This window comes from Microtus pennsylvanicus, chromosome 5 (genome assembly GCF_037038515.1).
Source record: "Microtus pennsylvanicus isolate mMicPen1 chromosome 5, mMicPen1.hap1, whole genome shotgun sequence".
Lineage (NCBI taxonomy): Eukaryota > Metazoa > Chordata > Mammalia > Rodentia > Cricetidae > Microtus > Microtus pennsylvanicus.
Genome location: NC_134583.1, coordinates 68,826,113 through 68,848,350, shown reverse-complemented (window position 1 = coordinate 68,848,350; position 22,238 = coordinate 68,826,113). Strand labels below are relative to the sequence as shown.

General features: G+C 51.0%; 3 protein-coding genes across 11 annotated transcripts in view; 2 read left to right on the top strand and 1 right to left on the bottom strand.

Annotated features, from left to right (window-relative positions):
- Positions 1-524: 524 nt before the first annotated feature.
- Positions 525-2,491, top strand: LOC142851335 (cardiotrophin-2). The gene is made up of 2 exons (XM_075975197.1): positions 525-686; positions 2,033-2,491. Exons 1-2 carry the CDS (start codon positions 525-527, stop codon positions 2,489-2,491), a joined length of 621 nt encoding a protein of 206 aa, XP_075831312.1.
- On the bottom strand, positions 1,500-10,574 carry Ctf1 (cardiotrophin 1). 4 transcript variants are annotated; one of them, XM_075972373.1, is made up of 4 exons: positions 10,339-10,574; positions 10,087-10,227; positions 6,403-6,521; positions 1,500-4,294 (listed from the first exon to the last, which is right to left on the bottom strand). In XM_075972373.1, exons 2-4 carry the CDS (start codon positions 10,109-10,111, stop codon positions 3,827-3,829), a joined length of 612 nt encoding a protein of 203 aa, XP_075828488.1. In that variant the 5' UTR covers positions 10,112-10,227; positions 10,339-10,574; the 3' UTR covers positions 1,500-3,826. The 4 variants fall into 4 exon arrangements, with proteins under 4 accessions (XP_075828488.1, XP_075828487.1, XP_075828489.1 ...); XM_075972372.1 differs by lacking the exons at positions 10,087-10,227; positions 10,339-10,574 and adding an exon at positions 7,697-7,785; XM_075972374.1 differs by lacking the exons at positions 10,087-10,227; positions 10,339-10,574 and adding an exon at positions 7,434-7,523.
- A 172-nt stretch (positions 10,575-10,746) lies between these two features.
- Positions 10,747-22,238, top strand: part of Bcl7c (BAF chromatin remodeling complex subunit BCL7C) — a 34,901-nt gene continuing 23,409 nt past the window's right edge. For 3 of the 6 annotated variants that reach the window (XR_012910615.1, XR_012910616.1, XM_075972368.1), the window contains exons 1-5: positions 10,747-11,068; positions 11,529-11,607; positions 11,945-12,053; positions 12,136-12,297; positions 13,770-13,855. Coding sequence is in view for 4 of the 6 variants with exons in the window: in XM_075972368.1 (XP_075828483.1) it covers positions 10,977-11,068; positions 11,529-11,607; positions 11,945-12,053; positions 12,136-12,297; positions 13,770-13,855 (528 nt within the window). In the remaining 2 variants the exon portion in view is untranslated. Of the gene's footprint in view, positions 11,069-11,528; positions 11,608-11,944; positions 12,054-12,135; positions 12,298-13,769; positions 13,856-14,411; positions 14,610-22,238 lie in introns of those variants that run through there. The other 3 variants (XM_075972371.1, XM_075972369.1, XM_075972370.1) reach the window with 3 other exon arrangements.

Below are 22,238 nucleotides of genomic sequence, written 5' to 3'. Positions count from 1 at the left end.
CCTAGTACAGCTGGATTTTTTTTTGTTTGTTTGTTTTGTTTTTGTTTTTTCAAGACAAGGATTCTCTGTGTAGCTTTGGAGCCTGTTCTGGAACTAGCTCTTGTAGACCAGGCTGGCCTCTAACTCACAGAGATCCGCCTGCCTCTGCCTCCCAAGGTTAAAGGCGTGCACCACCACCGCCTGGCCTGGATGGGTTTTTATAAAGGGAACATTTCTAACGAGCATTCAGGTAAGAAACACTGCCACAACTGCATATGGTGGTACAGGCCTATAATCCCAACACTAGGGAAGCAGAGGCAGGTGGATTTCTATGAATTTGAAGCCAGCCTGGTCTACATAGTGAACTCTAGAACAGCCAGGGTTATACAGTGAGACCTTGTCTTAAAGGTGAGTTCTGGGCATGAAACAATCTGCCAACCAGGTAACTTTGCTCGGACTTAAATAGACAAGACATCAGTCCACAAAGGCTGTCCTCCTCAAAGACACTGTTGGAATGAATGCCTGATGAGGGGACCAGGGACTCAATGTGGACTCTCTTGTGTTCTGTACCAGCTCCCCTCTGCCTCCTGAGCCTGTTGCCATCCCTCAGTCCTGCAGCCCCCATCTCCCCATCAGAGCCCATCAGTCAAGCGTATAGCCTGGCTCTCTACATGCAGAAGAACACATCAACACTGCTGCAGACCTATGTGAGTGACACTGGGCACAGGCAGGGGTCTGGGGGAGGAGGTGCTGGCCTGGACAGGGCAAGCAGAGCAGGTCCAGGAGACCCAACCCCCTCTGTGAGCCTGAGGAAACCAAAAGAGGGCATCAGATCTCCTAAAACTGGGGCCAAGGGAAGTTGTAGGCTGCCATGTGGGTGCCGGGAATCGAACCCGTGTTCACTTCACGTGTGCTGTCCTGGAGCCACCTCTTGCCCTGGGTTTGCTCCATCCCATTGGTTCCTGGACTCTTCAAACTTCTCTGAGAGGTGGAGCTAGAATCCCTTTTGCAGGTGAGAAGGTGGAGCTGTAGAGAGGTAGGTAATATGCCTTCAAGTACTGAGCTAGTGAGCACAAAGCCAGGGTCTGGGACCAGGTCTGCGGAACTCCTTACTAGAAGCTCCCACCTGCACACTTACTGTCTAGACGTAGAACTGGCAGCTTGCTGAGTCTTGGATGTTGGTTTGCTTGACCCATGTGTGCTGATTTCCATTCTCAGCAGCAGGGACAGGGATCCCGTTGGCCTTATCTGAGCCTGTCCCTTCCTAACTCACACAACTGTCTGGCCCTGACCCTGGAGTTCACAACTCTCCCACTACGGTTTTCCTTTACATCAATGTGATTACAAAATCCAGGCTCTAGGTTGGGCATGTTGGCTCATATCTTCCAGACCAGCAACAGGGGAAAAGAGGCAGGTAGAACTCTGTGAGTTTGAGGCCAGCCTACACACAGCTAGACAATGAAATACTATTTAAAAAATAAAGAGCCAGGCAGTGGTGGTGCAAGCATTTAATCGCAGCATTTGGGAGGCAGAGGCAGGTGGATCTCTGTGAGTTCAAGGCCAGCCTGGTCTACAGAGTGAGTTCCAGGACAGACTCCAAAGCTACAGAGAAACCCTGTCTCAAAAAAACAAAGAACAAACAAACAAACCCCACAAAGAAAAAAAGAAGAAGAAGAAGACAAAAGAAAGAGAAACATGAAACATCAGCTGTTACATTTTAATAATGTGCTTGGGCTGAACATACAGTCATATTGCTCACTGGTATTCCTATATCAGTATGTGGTTCTCCCCTTATTGCAGGTCAGACACTTATGTGTATTATTTCCTACCACTGTACAGTACTGCCTTGTGGAGCTATGGGTTCTTGCGGTTCAGTGAGGCACCGTTGGTGCACAGAGGACGTAATGGAGCCCGCAGTGCGCTTGCTTACCCTTGCAGCTCCCAAAGGGCGGTGGGTGGTGGCTTCTCTGGGGAAATGCCAGCCTCAGAGGGAAGATGTCCCCCCAGAAACTCCTTCAGTCACTTCCCTTCTATTTGTCTGTCTCTCATGCAGCTCCAGTACCAGGGCAGCCCCTTCAGTGACCCTGGCTTTTCAGCCCCGGAACTCCAGCTCAGTAGTCTGCCACCGGCTGCAGTCTCCTTCAAGATTTGGCACGCTATGGATGATGCAGAGCGGCTGAGGCAAGCCCAGGGAGCCTTCCTGGCCTTGACCCAGCACCTCCAGCTTGTGGGGGACGACCAGAGTGATTTAAATCCTGGCAGTCCCATTCTGCTGGCTCAGCTAGGAGCAGCAAGACTCAGGGCCCAAGGCCTACTGGGCAACATGGCTGCTATCATGACTGCCCTGGGGCTGCCCATCCCCCCAGAAGAGGATACTCTGGGACTTGTCCCTTTTGGGGCCTCGGCCTTTGAGAGGAAATGTCGAGGCTACATAGTGACCCGGGAATATGGTCACTGGACGGATCGGGCTGTGAGGGACTTGGCTCTACTCAAGGCTAAGTACCCAGCGTAGAAGGTCGGCCTTCTCTCAGAGGACTCATTCCGAGATGGAGAACATATCACATCTCACTTAGCAGTCAGCACCCCTGAGCCAAACATTTGAACTATTTTCTGGAAGCCAAGCCTCCACTCCTTATGGCCTGGGTCTCCCTGCCAGGTCCTAGCAACTCCCTTCCGGATCTGGGCAGGACTCCATGGACCCATCTGATGGATCAACAAACAGAGTGTTGATAGTCCTACTACCTGGTTGGAAAGAAGAGCCCTTCTGAAGAGGCTTCACTTCCCACCCTGGGGAGAGGACAGCTGGTCTCCCCCCTGGGCTTGCCCTGCCCTGACTTTGCTCTTCCTGTATTTGAGGAAGTCCTGGGGCTTGCTTCCTGTCTCTGTCTACCTCAACTCCCAGGTGAGAACATGACCTTTCTGAACACAGGCCTCTTTTTGCTAGAGTTCTGGTTCCCACTCTGCCTCTCCATTGGCAGCTTCTGTTGAATTGTCCAGTGGATGGAGGCCCAATGCCCAGCCACAGTCACCAGGGCTCTTCCTGCTGAGGACACCTACTTCGTGGTCAGGACTGTGGGCGGGTGGAACCCACCTCCTGTACGCTAGAGATCCTATTCTCCTCAGCTCTCACTCCTCATATGCAACAACTGTGTTTCATTAAACTGTGGTTTTATTGTTAAACATTTATTTACAAATATTAATTTATTCTCAAATAAAACTCTCTTAAGATGCTTTTGACTTTCCCTTTCCATAGACCAGGCTAGGGCTGGGGGCCCCTGGGAACGGGATGTGGAGGTAAGAAAAGGAAGGGCATTGAAGGGGGAGGGGTGAGGCTCTAAAGGATCTGGTGGGAGGAGAGAGGCACCAGGGAGATAGATGGTCCTGAGGGTAGGTGGTCTTGCACTTCTTTCTGGTTAGGAAAGGACAAAGGAACTAAAGGGATAGAAAGTGTCACCTCCGTGTTACACATAATCATATGGACCGTGGGGAGACAGATGGAGAAACTGGGAGTCAGAGGCAGGTGGATCTCAGTTCTAAGTGAGCTTCTTCAGGACATCCACGGCTACCTAGTAAGACCCTGTTTCAAAAACAAACAAACAAACAAACAGCAAGAGACAGAACGAGAAACAGAAACCTCTTGAAGAAAAAAAATTCAAGACGGGAGAAAAAGAGTAAAAAAAGAGAAACTGGTAGGCACGAAGCTCCCTGAGGATACAAGATCCAAAGAGAAAGAGACCACAATACTGCAGAAAAACGGGGACAGGGCAAGAACACAGTGACACAGATGGAGAGAAAGAATTGGAAGCCAAAGAGGTGGGACAGAGTAAGCTTGTAAGAGTACTAACTCTCAGGCGACGCCTCCAGGCACCAGCTGGCTCAGGTCGCCCTCGGTGCGGCTCACCCACTCGCCATAGAGGCCGCACACGTGGAGCCCAAGCAGCTTGGCTGAGAAGACGCCCGGAGCGCCGTTGGCGGTGGAAAGGGTGGTGGTGGCGGCGGGCTCAGCTCCGGGCCCGCGGGCTGCTGCGCCCAGAGCGGCCAACACCGTCTCCAGCGCGGCTCCCAGGGCGCGAGCCTGGCGCGCCGCGTCCTCCAAGCTCCGCAGCAGGCGCGGGGCACGCGGGTTCAGCTCCGCCTGGTGGCGGCGCACAGCATCCAACAGCGCGGGGAGCGCACCCAAGGCGGCCGCGTCCAGACGCAGCCGCTCGGACAGCGGTAGCCCCGCGTGGCTCGGCGCCGGGCCGCTCAGGCCGGCCAGGGAAATCCGCGGTGGTGAGAAGCCCGGCAGCCCAAAGGGGTCTCCCTGCTGCTGTACCTGTGGAGATATGGCCACCGGTCAGCCGGGCTCCTGGGACCTTGTTGGCGGCTCGTCCACTCCTAACAGCCCTCCTCCCCTCTCCTGAGGCCTTAGTTTCTTGCAAATGATTGATCCTAATGTGTTTGAGATTAAACTAAGAAATTACACGGTCTTTGTTTCTCTAACAGCTAATAAGAGTTAAGCGTTAGAACCCAGGAAGAACTCAATAAATATTTTTTTAAAATTACTTTTTTCGGGGAATACTTTTGAGAAAAGAGTCTCACTATGTAGTATCCCGGAACTCACTCTTTAGACCAGGCTGGCCTCGAACTCGCTGAGATATGCCAGCCTCTCGAGTGCTGGGATTAAAGGTGTGCACCACCACACCTAGCTTTCCTTGTTTATTTTGAGACAGGGTCTCACTATAGCTTTTGCTGGCTAGGCTGGCTTCAAATTCACAGAGATCAACCCGCCTCTGCCTCCCAAGGGCTGGCGTATGCCCATGGTGTGCTGGGAGGATGGCACCACACTGCACAGGTGACCGTCAAGGACAACTTCATAGAGTCAGTTTTCTGCCACCTTTATGTTGGTTCTGGGGATCAAACTCTGGTCACCCAATTGCCTGGCAAGCCCCTTTACCAGTTAAACCGTATCTCCAGTCCCAGCCGTAGGTTTAACTCCTATCTGCAGCTTACTAGCAAGACCATTGCCTTCTTTTGGCTTCAGCCTTCTCGTCTGTGAGAGTAAAGAATGCTCCCTGTTCTGTCTTTCTATCTCGAAGACCACAGAAACAGTGCAGGGACCAAGTCAAATTCACTTCCTCTTCCCTACTCGATTGCCACCAAATGAAAGACAAAGGGGATTTGTAATTTGTCAAATGCTCTAACAATAATATTTATTCTTTGCAAATATCTTGCCTCGGATGCAGGCCTTGTGGTTGCTGCTTTGAATACAGTGTCTTCCTAGAAATGGGTGATAATGACGAAGATGGCTTTGTAAATAAGAAAACCGCGGCCCACTGAGATGGTTGCCAGTCTGACAACCTGAGTTTGATCCTAGGACCCACATAGTAAAAGAGAAAACCAAGTCCCTCAGTTGTCGTCTGACTTTCATATACACGCCATGACCCTTGGGTGCCCACACACATGCACACAAAACAAATGAATATAGTTTAAAAATGGGTGGAGCACAAGCCATGATTGGCAGTAGGTTCCCTGAGAAGCAGCAGAGATGGAGTTTGGTCTGCCTACAAAGCTGGCTGAATCCTCCAACTGCCAGTGTTAGATTCCTCTTTAAGGTTTACCGTTATATCCCAAGGTTTTCAGGTAGCAACCCTACAGTCTGAATCAAAACACCAGCCTTTCCCGCTACACCTGGTAATCTAGAAGAGTCTTTTTTATGTTGGTGGGCCCCTTTTGCTCTGGAAAGTCCCTTCATGGGTAGAATTTTTGCCCCTGACTGAAACCCCTTTTTGGCTTCTCTGAATGTCCCAGGTGGAAATGGTCATAGTTCACACTGTTCAGCTGCTTCATCTGACAGTGCAAAGAGTTGAGACCTCAAGAGCGTACTGAGCTCAGATCTAGGTTTCCTGACTCCCAGAGTTCCCTCTGGTTCCTCACACTGGTTCTGATTTCCAGCACCAAGGATGGAGCCTCCAGGAGGCTCAGTATTACTGGCTACTGGTGGGGTCCTCCACTTTACTGTGTGGCCCGAAGATAGTTAATGTTCCCCTCAGAAACTCTGATTGCCACTGCTAGGGATGAGGTGGAAGAAATGGGTGAAGACCTCTGTGGGGCATGCTCCCCCACTCCACACCCCAGTCCCTACTCACCTATTCCTCCAGCAGCTGGAGGTGTGTGCTCCCCACCCCACACCCCAGTCCCTACTCACGTGTTCCTCCAGCAGCTGGAGGTGTGTGTTCCCCACCCCACACCCCAGTCCCTACTCACGTGTTCCTCCAGCAGCTGGAGGTGTGTGCTCCCCACCCCACACCCCAGTCCCTACTCACGTGTTCCTCCAGCAGCTGGAGGTGTGTGCTCCCCACCCCACACCCCATTCCCTACTCACGTGTTCCTCCAGCAGCTGGAGGTGTGTGTTCCCCACTCCACAGCCCAGTCCCTACTCACGTATTCCTCCAGCAGTTGTTCTGAGTATTTGGTGAGGAGGCGTGCAAGGTTGTGTGTCTGGCGGATCTTGGCCTCCAAATGGGGAAGGAAGGAGATTGGGGAGTCATCCTGGGAATCTTCTGGTGGGAATGAGGGGGGAGGATGAGGGGTTATGAGCACAACCCAATCCCACTCCTTAATTATCTTTCCTAAACTGGCTCTTTCCAAACCCAGAGGTTCTGCTCTGTGGCTATGTCCCATCCCAATGGAGGGAAAACCAGGCCCCAAGTAGTTTCTCTATGTGAATTGTCTCTCCTGTCTCCAAATCACTGCAGAAATGCTATTAAGAACAAATTCATAATCTGCCTCCTTCAGGTTCTCACTACCTCAAATCAGTTTCTTCTTCCACTTTAGGTAATTTGTTCATACTTCCAAGGTAGCTTCTTTTATCCGTGTGAATCTGCCTTATTCCGAAACTCCTTAGAGGGCATCTATGCTTATCTTATACCACCAATGCTATCCCGAGACCCTTTAAGGACAAAGTTCATATATCTTTGGATTTCTCCAACTGTTGGTTGAATTCAGTCAGCATCACTGAAGCACAGAACTTCACCTCGAAACACGTTTTCCCGGCCTGCTCTACAGATAGAGAAACCGAAGACCTATTCTCTTCCTAGGCGAAGGGCTAGGTTCAACAGCATCAATGTATCAACTCAACAACAGTCTGACCTGTCGCTGGCACAAACCTGAGAGCGGTGCCAAATGAAGACGACTACATTTCCCAAGATCACACCACATGAATTCTAATGCATGCTGGGGAATGTAGTCCCGACCCGACAATCCCTTCCGTCTGAGTTTCCACAGCGGGCCAAGCTCTCAGAAGCCCGTACTTTGCTCTCTTCCTGTCACTCATAGATCCTCCGTAGGAGTTATGAAGCTTCCTTAACTAGCTTCTCCCTCCAATCCTCTAGCTTTGATTCTCTCCTAATACTCTGATAGGCACTGTTATCCGGCCCCAGCCCGACCCCAGCCCTTCTTCAGGGTGTACTCACCCATATAGTCGGTGCTCTAACCCCTGAACCCAAGACCCTGAAGCTTCAACTCCAGGCCTCCTCTAAACCCTTGCTCCTGCCCTTTCTCCCAACTCACCCGCCGGTTACCTGACACCGGCGTCTCCTCCCTCCCCCGACCCCTCCCCCCGCCCAGGTCTTTCCCCTCCCAGACTCGGTGTTGACAGGAATCCAAACCCAGGCTTTCGACCCCCCTCACTCGTATTCTCGTTAGGGACCCAGGATTCAGTAGCTCAGCCCCTTACCCAAACTTCCCTCCCTCTGGCTCATGTTGGCCCCTGGCTGATCCCGGTATCCCTCAACACACCCCTACAGGAGGGGAGGAGGGGAGGGGGAAAAAGGGGGGAAAGGGTTAGGGGCGTGGCTCGGGCTCGGCCAATCATAGCTCAGACCCCAAACATTTCCTTCCTACCACTACTCTCAGGCAAGATTCCTTGGCTCTGAGCTCAGTAACCCGCTTGTGAGGCTTAGACTGGGAAGGGGCCAGAGTGGGAAGGCAGGTGTTGGCACAGCGAATGGGCACTTGGGCCTTTAAGGCAGCTCTTGTGTCTTGCTGGGAGGAGGAGACTCAGGCTCTGACCTGAGGCAGAGCTTGACAAAAAGGGCTGCTTTGAGAGGAAGCTGGGAAAGCTGCAGGACTGGCAGGAGAGGAACCAAGGCAGGTACTCCCCCTGGGCCAAGACAGAGAGAGAAGCCAGGGTAGGCCTGTCTAGATTAGGGCGCACCTAAGGCATGACCCCCCTCCCGGCCTAGCTTTTTGTCTTAGATGCCTTCTACCTTCTCTGTCACTCTAATCGTGAGTAAGACAGGTCTTCCCCTCACCTTACTGTTATAGACCCCCTACACTCACACTCACACACACACACACACACACACACACACACACACACACACACTCACACGCAATGTTTAGGCATCCCGACCCAGATTCACACATACATGCATGTGTGTTTAGGCATCTGGACCCAGACACACCCACACATCTGGACCCAGACACACACACACTCTCTCTCTTACAGACACGTGTATGTGTTTAGGCATCCGGACCCAGACTCTCTCTCTCTCTTTCTCTCTCTCTCTCTCTCTCTCTCTCTCTCTCTCTCTCTCACACACACACACACACACACACACACACACACGCTCGCACAAACACACATTTCTATGTTAAGCACCCCAACCCAGATTCACACTCACATGCATGTGTGTTTAGGCATCTGGACCCAGACACACTCTCTCTCTCTCTCTCTCTCTCTCTCTCTCTCTCTCTCTCTCACACACACACACACACACACACACACACACTTATGTGTGTGTATCTAGGCAGTGGAATGCAGCCTCTCAAACAGGTGAGCACAGGTTTCAGACAGGTCACACCCAAACAGCAGCTCGTCACCCTGGGGGAGATATGGAAAGCCTTGCACACACTTGTCTCTACAATTGGTGCCAAGCACCTACTCTGTCTTGGGCTCTGGCACAGAGAGGACCCACATTAGGTTTCAGGCGTCAGATAATGGAGTTTTGGAGCAAAAGGCCTGAAAAGGCCTGTGTGAGGACGTTAGCATCAGCAAGCCATCAGAACAAGGCATTCGCTCCTGGAGTGCACTCCAGGTACATTGGAAGCCAGACTGTCCGCAGTGGCCACAGCCACACGCTACCCAGCAGTATTTATTGGGTATTCACCATGTGCCAGACACTGCCCTAGATGCTATGTATATACACGTTAACTTATTTCCCTGTTGTAGAAGGGATAAGGACAAACGATTTGCCCAAGGTCATGCAGGTGGGTGTGACAGAGCTGAGATTTTATCACTGACAGTTTGGTTCCAGAAATGCTGTAGGACATGGTGGGCGTGACCACACAAGTATGCAGGTGGCCCTATCTATTGATGGGTCAGCGTCAAATCAAATCAACCGAGATGCATTTATCTTCGTTCCTTCTCATTTATGTGTATGTTGGGTGTGTTGGGTGCATATGTGCATCTGAGCGCAGCGGCTGGGGGAAGCCAGACGAGGGCATTGAATTCCCTGGAGCTATGTTTATACAGTGCAACGTGGGAGCTAAACCAGGGTCCTGTCTGAACTTAGAAGGTAGAATTAGCTAAAGCACGCTGCCACATCTGGCTTCTTTTATTTAAGGCATCCCCACTGTTGGGCATAGCAGGGCTTTGTCATTCTGGTTGTTGTGTCTGTGACCACAGTGTAAGCAGGTTATAACTGGTTTTTCATTCCATTCTATTGAGGAGTTGCTCCCAGATTGTGAAAAGAGCTACAAACTTTCCAGTATCTGGGTCTTGGTGTTCATACAGGAGCATTTTGTCCTGTTGCGATTTCTATTGCTTTGATAAATCAAACAATCAAAAGCAATTTAGGGAGGAAAGGCTTTATTTCAGCTTACCGTTACAGCCAGTTCATCATGAAGGGAAGTCAGGGCAGGAACTCAAAGCAGGAACCTGGAGGAAGGAACTGAAGCAGAGGCCAGGATGTAACGCTACTTACCCTGGCTCATTCCCCAAGGCTTGCTCAGCCTGCTTTCCTAGAGTACCCAAGACCCATCTGCTCAGGGGTGGCCACTGCCCACAGTGGTCTGGGCTCTCCCACATCAATTATTAATCAAGAATATGCCCCACAAACTTACCTCCAGGGCAGCATAAAGGAGGCATTTTCTCAATCAAGGTTCCCTCATCCCAAATGACCCTAGTTTGTGTCGAAGAGACAAAAAAACTAGACAGCACACATTTTTCTTCGGTTGGGCGTTGACAGCTTGGGACTGGAATTGCTGGGAGACCGGGTTGGCATAAGTTTAGCTTTACTGGAAAACTGCCAGTTTCCCAAAGTATCTCTACCAAGTACGTTCCCTGATTCAAGGAATGCCAAGTAGTTCTGCTACCTCATCTACACGGTCTGTCTTTTTCACTTCCGCCATTCTGGCTGAGGAGGCCCGCTCCCCACTCGAAAGTCTGGCACGCACTTGGCACTGTCCATGAGACTTGAATGAATGGATGAACAAGTGAAGTTGGGCAGCGTAGAATCCAGCAGCCTGGAGAGGGCAGACGCGCGCGCACACAGCATTTCAGGGACGCCCACCAGCCGCGGACGCACACCAGGACAGTCCCTCTCGCGCACCCCTGTGCCCACGTGGCCGGAACGCACCGCCTCGCTCGGGCCGCGCGCGTCCAGCCGCACAGCTGCCCCCCGGTTCTCCCTCTCCGCCGCTGGCAGAGGGCGCTGTGCGTCCGTGCGCCCCGAGGGGCGGGCCCGGGCCGGGGCGGGGCTGGCCGGGCTTCCAGGCCGGGGCTCTAGCCGCCCGCGCCGCCCGGGCCGCTCCGGGGACGGGCCGGGGCGGGGCGCGGTCGCAGGAAGCCAGGCGGGGACGCGCGGAGGCGTTGGGGAGCGAGGGAGGGCGCGGCCAACTCCCGGAGGGCCGGCAGGCCGAAAGAGCGGCGCCGGGGCCTGGCGCGCAGCCTGAGATCGCCGGACCGCAGGCCGTCCCACCACGGGCTCAGTCCCGGCCCCAGCCCCGCCAGCATGGCCGGCCGGACCGTGCGGGCCGAGACCCGGAGCCGGGCCAAAGATGACATCAAGAAGGTGATGGCGACCATCGAGAAGGTCCGGAGATGGTGAGCGCTGCCCCTGGGCCAGGGACACAGCCGAGCCACCTCCTCCAAACGCGTCCGCCCTTTCCTGGCCAGCTGCCCCCGCCCACCAGCTGTGCTCAGAATCGCCTGCCCCCCCCCCCTCCCCGGCAATTCCCAGAGGTCTACAAAGCGTGGTCCGGAGTGGTGCTTTCCCAGAGCGGGAGCCCTCATCTATGCCCCGCCCCCTGAAGCTTTGACACTCTTGCAAGCTCGGCCCCGGGTCTTCATTGCCAGAGTCCCTTGCCAGGCCTTGGTGGCGCCCTGCTGAGTGCCCCAGGTGTCTGCAAAACCGCAGCTCCAAGTTATATCCGTCTGTGCCCTGGTCTTTTACAGGGCACTTTCTGCTTCTGTGACGTTAGCGAAGCTTCCCTTACCCTAGCACATCTCCCTGACCCCCTGCTCTATGGTGTTCTCCCTAACCCAGTCTCCTCCCCTCCCACAGGGAGAAGCGCTGGGTGACTGTGGGTGACACTTCCCTTCGAATCTTCAAGTGGGTGCCTGTGGTGGATCCCCAGGAGGAGGTGAGCAAGCCCAACCCCCAACAAGCTTTGCATCTGTGCAACCTCAGACAATTTCCATCCCCACCTTGGCCTCCACCTTCAGTTGGCTTGGAGACTCCAGTGTGGAGCTCAGGCAGATGGTAACGATTATTAGCGCACGCATGCACACACACACACACACACACACACACACACACACACACGCCCCCACCCTCTCCAAGTTCAAGACCTAACTCAGCCTACATAACCTGAGACAGCGCCTCTTGCTTCTCTAAGGCTAGGTTTCTTTATTTGTATTGAGGGGATTTGTAAGTGCACACCAGACAGCTGGCTCTGACCTTACCCCTCTAACCCTCAGGAGCGGCGGCGGGCAGGAGGCGGGGCAGAGCGATCCCGTGGCCGGGAGAGACGCGGCAGGGGCACCAGTCCCAGGGCGGGTGGCCCCCTCATCCTGCTGGATCTCAACGGTATGTGCAGATTCTGGAATGAGGAGGGAAGGAAGCTACTGGGAGGCCCTCTGGCCAACCAACTTGGCTTTTGCTTCCGCAGATGAGAACAGCAACCAGAGTTTCCATTCAGAAGGTTCACTGCAGAAAGGCACAGAGCCCAGCCCTGAGGGGACTCCCCAGCCCAGCCGCCCTGGGTCACCCACTGGACCCCCAGAAGCGATTGCAGAAGATACTCAGCCCCCACAGCTGGGCCAAGAGAGAGGTAGGACCAGGTGGCTCTTAGGAGCCCTCCCTTCTTGAAAGTTGAACCCACCATCTTGTCCTTGTACCTATGTCAATGTCCTCTCTCCCTGGTCCTGCTCCCCCTGAGGGTGGGGAGAACCTCTCCTGTCCCTGGCAGAAATTACATCCAGCTGCTGTCCAGTCCTCTGGCTGAGTCTGTCTTTGTAGGTAGCGTATCACCGTCTGCAATTTTTACGCAGATTTATTTCTTTGCTTGCTTATTGTCTTTCCTGTTATCATCTCGCGCCAGCCATACTGATGTTGTCCATTCCTGTGACATCAGAACACCAGTGGATACATAATAGACGTTCAGTAAATACTTGTTCGGAGTATAAATAACTCTGACAGTCAGAGCGATTAGTAGCAGTAGAGTACCGGCTAACAAAGCCCCTTCCCTGCTAGGTGTTCTGAGCACGTCAACGCTTGCTTTTCGGTTTCTCATTTAATCTCCACTGTTACTTTCTGGGAGCGATGATCCTATTATGATTCCTCTTTATGCACGAGGAGCCCATCATCCAGACTTACAGAGCCAGTGAGCCAACACCCTGGGCCTGAGCCCTCTTCAGCTTCTCTGTCTTCGTATAGTCGGCCCCTGTCTGGTCAGTACTGCTTCCCAGGTGTGGCTGATTTCTGCGTCTCTGGTCCTGTCTTCTCATTGCTCACTTGTGCCTGCTCTGGCCTCCGTCCCTGTCCCTAGTGGCCGCCACGCAGCTGCGGATGGCTTTTCCTAAAGCACATATTCCGAGAGATTCTTTTCCTGCTTCAGATCCTTCAGTGGCTCCGCCGGGCCTCTGGTTCTTTAGTTGGACTCTGGGGCCTTAACAAACTGTGGCCACAGGAACTGTTCCCTCGCCACGAATACCATGGCATGGTTGAGTCTCAGGATTGTGTGTAGATTGTTCCGGAAACCTCTGTTCATGTAAGATGATAGGGTAGAGAATCCAGCTCCGTGGCAGAGAGCTTGTCTGGCATGGCTGAGGCCCCGAGCCCCATTTCTATTCCCACAATGAGTGGGTGAATGAGTGAATGCATGAATGAAGATTCTAGCCAGCGCACATACTATGTGCTAAAGGCTTCCTTTGACCCTCACTGCAGTCTCTTGTATTACTGTCACTGTTCCCATTCTGCAGATGATTCCATTGAGGTTCAGAGAAATAGCTTGCCTAAGGTCAGGATGTGGGTTTAGTACAACATAGAATCTGTGGTCACCAAGCATGTGTTTCCCTCTGCCTAAATTCTGTTCCCTCTCTCTGCTTGTCTCCTGGCTCACTCCCAACTATAACAAAACCCAACCTGAATCTCCCCCCTCTTGGCATCTTGGTGCCCTCCTCTGGCTCCCACAGTGTTGTGTTGTGTGATTGGTACCTGCCCGTTTCTTCTGCCCCCCGGTCTGGTCTGTTATCCTGGCGCAGAGCCGCTGCTCAGGAGGTATCTGTTCATTTCGCATTCCAGACCCAGGGGACACACCCGCAGGCGGTACTGATGACCCCCCGAAGCTGACCAAGGAGGAGCCTGTTCCAGAATTGCTGGAAGCTGAGGTGAGCGAGGCCAGAGACTGGACTTTGACCTGGTGGGGAATGGGGTTCTGGGGGCACAGGGAGTCTGCATTCTAGGGTCCAGGAGGGAGATATGGACCTAGAACCCACTGAAAGTCTTAGCTGAGGTTGAATTCTTGGGTAAAAAGAGGAGTGTTTTAGAGACACTATCCTGAGGGCTGAATCATGGCTGATTTAAGAGCTCTGGAAGCCTGCGATGACCTTGGTGTTCCTCCACAGATTAAAAACCAAAAATCTAGGCTCAGGGTGCAGCTTGGCGCTGCTTCACCTTCTAAGTGTGCACGGAGAGCCTGGGCCCCCACATCACACAGACACACGTCCTGAGCTGTCAGGTTTGCTTTTCCCTACAAGGACTACCTGATTCCCTTCCCAGAAAAAATCAAATTCTTTCCCCCAAATAGCGTTGCCATCATTTTTGTTCACTTGGTCCTGGGCCAGACTCTGGGTCCCCAGGGGAATAGAGTGGAAAAGGCAGAGGCTAGGAGGCTGTACTTCTGGGTTAGAGTGGAGCTCATACCTGTCCGCCCTTCCTCTTCAGGCCCCCGAAGCTTACCCTGTCTTTGAGCCAGTGCCACCTGTCCCTGAGGCAGCCCAGGGTGACACAGAGGACTCGGAGGGCGCCCCCCCACTCAAGCGCATCTGTCCAAATGCCCCTGACCCCTGAGAAGCTGCCTGCCTCCTGTCCCGTTGCTCCCAGGGCCCCTTTGGCTTTTTCTAAATAAAGACCCTTTTGTAATTTCGTGTCATGTCATTTCCCTGTCCCGGCTGGGGAGGGTCTTTGGAGACAGTTTTGGCTCATGCTCTGTTCCTCAGGTGGTTTCACCAAGGCTCTGAGATGACCTGTATCACACCACGATTATGTAAGCGGGGAGGGCGTGAGCCAGGACCTCACCTCCCTTGCTCTCCCACCTTGCCCTTCCTTACCAACTTTTCCCTCCCCGGCCCAGCAGATATTGCATCTCCCATTTCACTTATAGGAGCACAGGCCTAGAGGGGTGGAGAGGCCTGGGAGGACCCAGCTTTTTCCCTGCCCTCAGGAAGCTACAGCATCCTGTCTCTAGGGAACCTTCCCTCCCATGGGAAACTCTAGGGCCAAACTTCTGTGCTGAGTTCTCTCGTCTCTTGTGCAATTGTCACCTCCTCTTAGATGCCTTCCCTGGTTCTAGGCTCCATCAACATCGTCTCCTTTGAGTTTCCATAGCCCTTTAAGCTTCCTGCTCTTTGTCTTAGCATTTATCTGGCTGTTGGGGACCGTGAGTCTGTGTTTCTGTCCTTTAGGCTGCAGGCCTCTCAAGAACTGAAGTAGGTTCCCAGCCACGCCCAGTTTTTCACTGGGAATACAATAAGCCTAGCAAATGCTTCAGAGTAGATGATAGGGCTGGGCATGGTGGCTTACACTTGTAATCAGGAAGCTGAGGCAGGAGGATTCTGAGTTCCTGACTGTCCAGGCAGCGAGATGTCTCTGTTAATTCTAGGGTTTTGGAAGTTCTTACAATGTACTTCCTCTTTACTTAAGTAACATTATGTTCTTCTGGGGTCTTTGAAGAGTTGAAGATGGATAGTTATAGTTTTTCTTAGTTATGATAAAAGATAAATTAGATAAAAAACTTTAGATTCACAAAGATAGGATAGATAATAGAACATTTTTCTTAATTTGCCAAATGTAAATACACTAAATATTATAATTATAATTCTTGCTTGATAACTGTTTTGTATATATATTATTTTACTATGTTAAAGTTAACTTTCTTTTTTATTTAGACAGAAAAGGGGAAATGATGTGGGAATATTCCCCTCTGTATGCTGTGAATATGTTTTATTACTATTAGTTAATGAATAAAGTCATTTTGGCCAATGGCTTAGCAGAGCAAAGTCAAGCAGAAAATCCAAACAGAGAAATAGAAAGAAGGTAGAGTCAGGGAGACCTCATGTAGCTGCCCAAGAAACAAGAGGTAACAAATCACAAGCCTCATGGTAAAATATATAATAATAGAAATGGATTAATTTAAGGTATAAGCGCTAGCTAGAAAGACACCTAAGCTATTGGCCGAATAGTGTTGTAATTAATATAGTTTCTGTGTGATTATTTGGGTCTGAGAAGTCAGGAAACAAAAAAGCAGTTTCTGCCTACAAGTTCCTCCGTCATTGTCTATGTGCCTCTAGGTCTCTATTCTCCGACTCTTACTTTGTTCACTGGACAAACGGGGTAATGACTAGGCTGCAGCCCCCCCACCCCCACCCCATCCCTGGTCAGCGCACCATGAGAAACTTCAACCAAACAAGCACTCCTCAGTCTGTACTTGTCAGAGAAGCAGGATCATGTGAGGTAGCCCTGTTTTAGTTTTTAATAAAAGGAGAGATTGAGGTTTAGGATAGAATCTTTTAAAAATGTCACTGTCTGCTTCAGTGATAGTGAAGCCTGGACAGGCTAGGAGGCTGCAGCGGGGTTGCAATTGTGTGCGTTCCTATTGCTGTAGAAACAGAAAACCAGGGATTTACAGTGTCATCAGTCTGAAGGTCAGAAGTCCAAGGTCAGTGTGGCCGGGTCAGAGTCGGGAGCCTAGTAGGCTCTCCAGGAAAATTTGGTTTTTGCAGCTCCTAGAAGCTACTTGGATTCAGGAATGGATTCAGACTGTGGCATTGTTCTCTCTTCCACCCCACCTAACCATTCTGCCTTTCTGCTTCTGTCATTGCATCACTTTCTCTGGCCCTCCTGCTACTCATGTGGCCCCTACGATCATGCTGGCCTTCCCAGGTATACAGGGTCAGCCTCCCATCTTGGAACTTAGTCCATCTGAAAATCCCATTGTCATGTAAAGTCATATGCTCACATGCTGGGGCTTAAGATGGACATCTCTCCCATTGTCGTGTAAGGTCACGGATGCTGGGGCTTAGGATGGACATCTCTGGGCGGTCAATAATCAAGATGAGGTAGAATCAACAATTTTCTGGGTTTGTGAGTCATCTCTATTTCCCGAGGTGACACTATGAAGTCATGTAAATGCTCTACAAAACTGTAAAGTGCCTTGTAAAGTTCAAGTTCTGGGATTGAATTTCACTGTCTGTTTTCAGTTTCTTAATTTTATGTGTGTGGGTGTGTTGCCAGCATGTATGCCTAAGCATGTCCATCACTGAGTGTGTGCAGCGCCTGAGGTGACTGGAAGTGGCTGGCAGATACCCTAAAACTGGAGTTAAAGTTTCTAGCTGCCATGTGGGTGCTGGGAATGTGGGCGTAGTTTTCCAGGCTACTTCCTGCTGGTTGGGGGTGCTGATAATCTTATGGGGATCTAAAGAAAATTTAGAGTTATAATTAAGTCCTGACTGAAGTATCCTGTGAGTCTTGATCATCTCAGGCAGCAGTCTTGAATCTGTTCTGGATTGGCTCAGACATCTGGGCCATCTGTTCCTACCGGAGATTTCTCAGTTGGTCCTCCTTGATCAAACTAGATTTTTCTTATCTCAGAATAAATCCACAGCCTCTCATTTTCTGTGGAAACAAAAGCAAATCCTTTTCTCCAAAGTAACATACCTTTTGACTTCAATTTTGAAGCCAAGGTATTTTTAAAATACTTATCTTGGATTAATTCAGCAGCATTTATAAGCAAATATCTTTTAGCAGCTGTTGCTCCTTCCTCAGCATTCAAACAATTCAAAGAGAGCATAATAGCATACAGTATCCAGACTCTCTCTGTGTATTTTCCATCTTTATGTGGCTTTACTTTAACCTCTATTTCTTTTATTTTTACTTTGAACTTTGGCTTTTTGAGACAGTTTCTCTGTGTATAATTGTCCTGGAATTTCCTCTGTAGACCAGGCTGTCCTTGAACTCAGAGATCCACCTGTCTCTGCTTCCCCAGTGCTGGGATTAAAGGTGTCTGCCACCACACCTTGAGTTTACAGAGGTCTGTCTGCCTCTGCCTCCCAAGCTTTGGGATTAAAGGTGTGTACCACTATACCCAACTACTCTCTTTCTTTATTTTTAAGAACTTTAACCTTTTTTTCTTTTAAGCCTGCATATATTTTTAACACACTGTAAAACATTTAGAAGTGTTCCCCCCCCCCTTTGGATTTCTCTTTACTGTGTATCTCTCTTTTTCTATGTGAGTCTTTAAGGAGAGGATTAAAGCTGTGGCTTTTACGGCTAGATCCAGCCCATTCCTTAGCTTTTCAAGATTTCAGCCTCATGGCTGGGGTACTGACTGTAGCCACGTTTTATTGCCACAACTCTATGGCATTTCAAGGTCCTTGCCAGCAAGCAAGATGCAACAGTGTTAAGCAACACTGAAAAGCTCCGTAGTCAGGACCGCCTGCTTGAAAGAGTCAGAGTTTGCCCTGGCAGGACAGCCCAGAAAGCTGGCATTTTAAAACGGTGCAGCTTTTTTCCTGCTACAGCTGAAAACCAAAAAGCATGCAGTCCGATTTTTATCAACACTATTTAAGTGTTTCTTGGCAGGACCTCTTTAAAGAGCTGCAAGGTTTTGCAGCTAAAGCTGAGTCAGGAAGTGTCTCTTAGATGAGAGTGCTTGCTTGCCTCTAGCAAGCAGAGCAGACCCGAGAAATTGCTGCTACCAAGAAAACATGCTTTATTCTTTCCCAAGCTTTCTCAGTCTTTCCATGGATGCAGTTATCTACGTGGGCACCACACAACCCCCAAATGTCCCGTGGGCCTTTGTTTCATTTTCTTATCCACCTGTCCTTTCATTTCCTGTGCCCATCAATGTCCCCATCCCTAGTCCCCTTTCCTGAGCCAGCATGTCCTAAGTCTCCATCCTGTTATGATGTAGCTTTATTAGTCAGGGTTCTCTAGAGGAGCAGAACTGATGGGATGAATACATGTGAAGGCAGTTTAGACACCGTTCCATTGCTGTGAGGGGACTCCGTGACCAAGGCAACTCTTAGAAAAGAAAGCATTTAACTGGAGTCTCGCTTACTATTTCAGAGGGCTAGTCCATTCTCACCCCAGCTGGGAGCATGGTGCTGGAGAAGTAACTGAGAGCTACTACATCCTGGTCCTCGGGCAGGTGGGGGACATAGAGTGTGATGTGGTGGGCAAACCTTCAAGCTCATCCCCGGTGGCACCCCTCCTCCAATAAGGCCACCCCTCCTAATCTCAGACAGTTTACCAGTTAGCTGGGGGCTAAGCGTTCAGATGCATGAGCCCATGGAGACCATTCTTATTTGAACTACCAAAATACCTTTTGTTTTGTTAGTTTTATTTTGTTTCTTGAGATGGGGTTTCTCTGGGTAGCCCTGATTGTCTGGAAAGTCACTCTACAGACAAGGCTGGCCTCAAACTCAGAGATCCACCTTCCTCTGCCTCCTGAGTTGTGGGATTAAAGGTGTGCACCGTCATTTATAACTGTGCGAACTTCCATATTAAACCTAGAATTTCCACTCAGCCATCCCGTATCAATAAACTCAGCCTGATCCAGTTTTTTTTAATTTATTTTATGTATATTGGTGTTTTGCCCCCCATATGCATATACATACATATCTATCTATATCTATATCTATCTATCTATCTCTATATATATCTGTCATCTAGCTATCTAATCTGTGTACCACATGTGTGAGTTACAGTTGTGAGCTGCCATGTGGATTCTGGGAATCAAATTTGGGTCCTCTCGATGAGCCGTCAGTGGTCTTAACTACTGAACCATCTCTCTGCCCACTCACCCCAGAAATCCAGTTTTATGTGCCTTCCACTATTTTCCCACACGTGTTCCCCAGACTACTGCTTGAGTGGATTAGCAGACTCCCCAGGCTCTTTAGTAGTGCAGCTCATCTCTCCATGGACTACACTTCCCAGCTCCCATCGAGGAGACTGCCTGACCTTAAGTCATAGGTCTTCAGTCATATTATTAGTGGCTCCTGGGGGACATCAGTGTTCTCTTGCCTGGCATTTGTTTTAGGGAAAGTCGCTGCTGGCTTAGCTGACAATGAAGGATGGATATGCTGGGGCAAAGGCAGAAAAGGCAGTGTTTCTGGGAGGGGGTGGGGGCGGGGTTGCGTCTGCTGAGGGTGGACAGCCTTCTTCAGGTGAGAGCAAACCCTTGAGAATCTGAAGGTTCAAGGCTTTCAGCCTCAGTGGGGCCTCTCACACACCTCCCCGAGAGTTACAGGATCCCATTCTTTACCAGCTGATATCCTGACTATGACCACTGACCCTCCAGCGGCTTGGGCTTGCATTTCCGCTGTAATCCACTAGTCTTACAATGGGGGCTTTGTCGTGGTTTTCTGCAATGTGAGCTCTGTGGCTTCTGGGGAGCAGACTGTCTTCCAGGACACACAGGGAACCTTCAGGGTGTTTATGGGCTTCTGGAGAAGCCTGTCAATTTTATCACGGAGTTTGTTGTTTTTCTTTATCAGCTTATCCTGAGATTCTAAGAAGCTTATCAGTTTTATCAAGGAGCTCATCCTTTTCCTTTGTTAGTTTATCTGGAGTTGCTAGGAACAACCAACCAGCGCCATTATTTTCCATTTTTCCCCAAACTGTCCAAGTTTTACATAGAGAGTCACTAAATTCCCTTCTTTTCACAATCAGGTGAGTCAGGATAATCAATGCATTTGTACCAATAATTTGTCAAAGAGTCCATAAATGGGTTTTTACTGTTCTTCATGCTTCTAGCAGAGGCTTCCGTAACTCAGCAAACTGGAAAGCTTCTTCCAGATACTTAAAACATTCATCCTTCTGTTGTTCCGGACCAACCGCCCCGTTCCACAGGCCGTGTTAGTCAGTTCTCCAGAGACTGGACAGAAAGGTCCAGGGATCCAGTAGTTGGGATCCCATGTGGCTGGATGTCTCAGCTGTGTAACTCTAACAAGAAGGAAAGAACCCTGCCTTCAGGGAGCCTTCCCAGGGCATTGCAGGGCCTGGTAGGAAGTCAGAGAGACATGCATCATCCCCTAAGGAAGAGGAGGCATCTGGACAAGTGCATCTTGGGCATTTTCGTTGCTGTGTGACATTGTAGAGTCTGTGAACACAAAGTAAGAAATCTGTGTCTTCAGGTGATACAGTCTTGTGGGACAGGTATATGTGCTGCTTGTGGCTGATTGGAGTATTGTGTGTGGCTTGTAGGGGTACTTTAGAAAGCTTATGCAGAAAGAGAGAGAGGAGAAAGAAGCAGTTGTAGTTTTAAATAGAGAGGTCAGAAGGGGCACCGCTGGGGCAATGTTTGAAGAAGACCTCGGAGATGAGGCTCTAAAGCTTGTGAAGGTCTGTGGAAATAGTGTCGTGGGCAGAGGGGATGGCCAGAATGACCACCCTGAGCGAGGATGTGCCTGGCAGCGAGGTCGGGGTCTCTGGAGCTGAAGGGAGGAGAAGAGAACATGGGAAGCGAGTTCATGCGAGGCCAGCCTCATGGCAGGGTGAGCATATGTCTAGCACTCAGACTGGGGGGTGTTAGCAGATTGTTATTACAGTTGATGTGGACTCTACATTTATGTATTGTGCACGCGCTGCTACGTGCACATATGCTGTGGACGCCAGTGGAGGTCAGGGGGCAGCCTGGACATGTGTGTGCCCAGGACGGTACACCGTGGAGGTCAGGGGGCAGCCTGGACATGTGTGTGCCCAGGACGGTACACCGTGGAGGTCAGGGGACAGCCTGGACATGGGGTACCCAGGACGGTACACCGTGGAGGTCAGGGGACAGCCTGGACATGGGGTACCCAGGACAGTACACCATGGAGGTCAGGGGACAGCCTGGACATGTGTGTACCCAGGACGGTACACCGTGGAGGTCAGGGGACAGCCTGGACATGTGTGTGCCCAGGATGGTACACCATGGAGGTCAGGGGACAGCCTGGACATGGGGTACCCAGGACGGTACACCATGGAGGTCAGGGGACAGCCTGGACATGGGGACCCAGGATGGTACACCATGGAGGTCAGGGGACAGCCTGGACATGGGGTACCCAGGACGGTACACCATGGAGGTCAGGGGGCAGCCTGGACATGTGTGTGCCCAGGACAGTACACCATGGAGGTCAGGGGACAGTCTGGACATGTGTGTGCCCAGGACGGTACACCATGGAGGTCAGGGGACAGCCTGGACATGTGTGTGCCCAGGACGGTACACCATGGAGGTCAGGGGACAGCCTGGACATGGGGTACCCAGGACGGTACACCATGGAGGTCAGGTGACAGCCTGGACATGGGGTACCCAGGACGGTACACCGTGGAGGTCAGGGGACAGTCTGGACATGGGGTACCCAGGACGGTATACTATGGAGGTCAGGGGGCAGCCTGAAGGAGACGGTTTTCTCCTTCCACCTCATGGGTACCCAGGGCGGAACTCAGGTCATCAGGTTTGGTGGCAAGCACCACTTGCTGAGACATCACCATCCCTGCGTTTAATAGTGT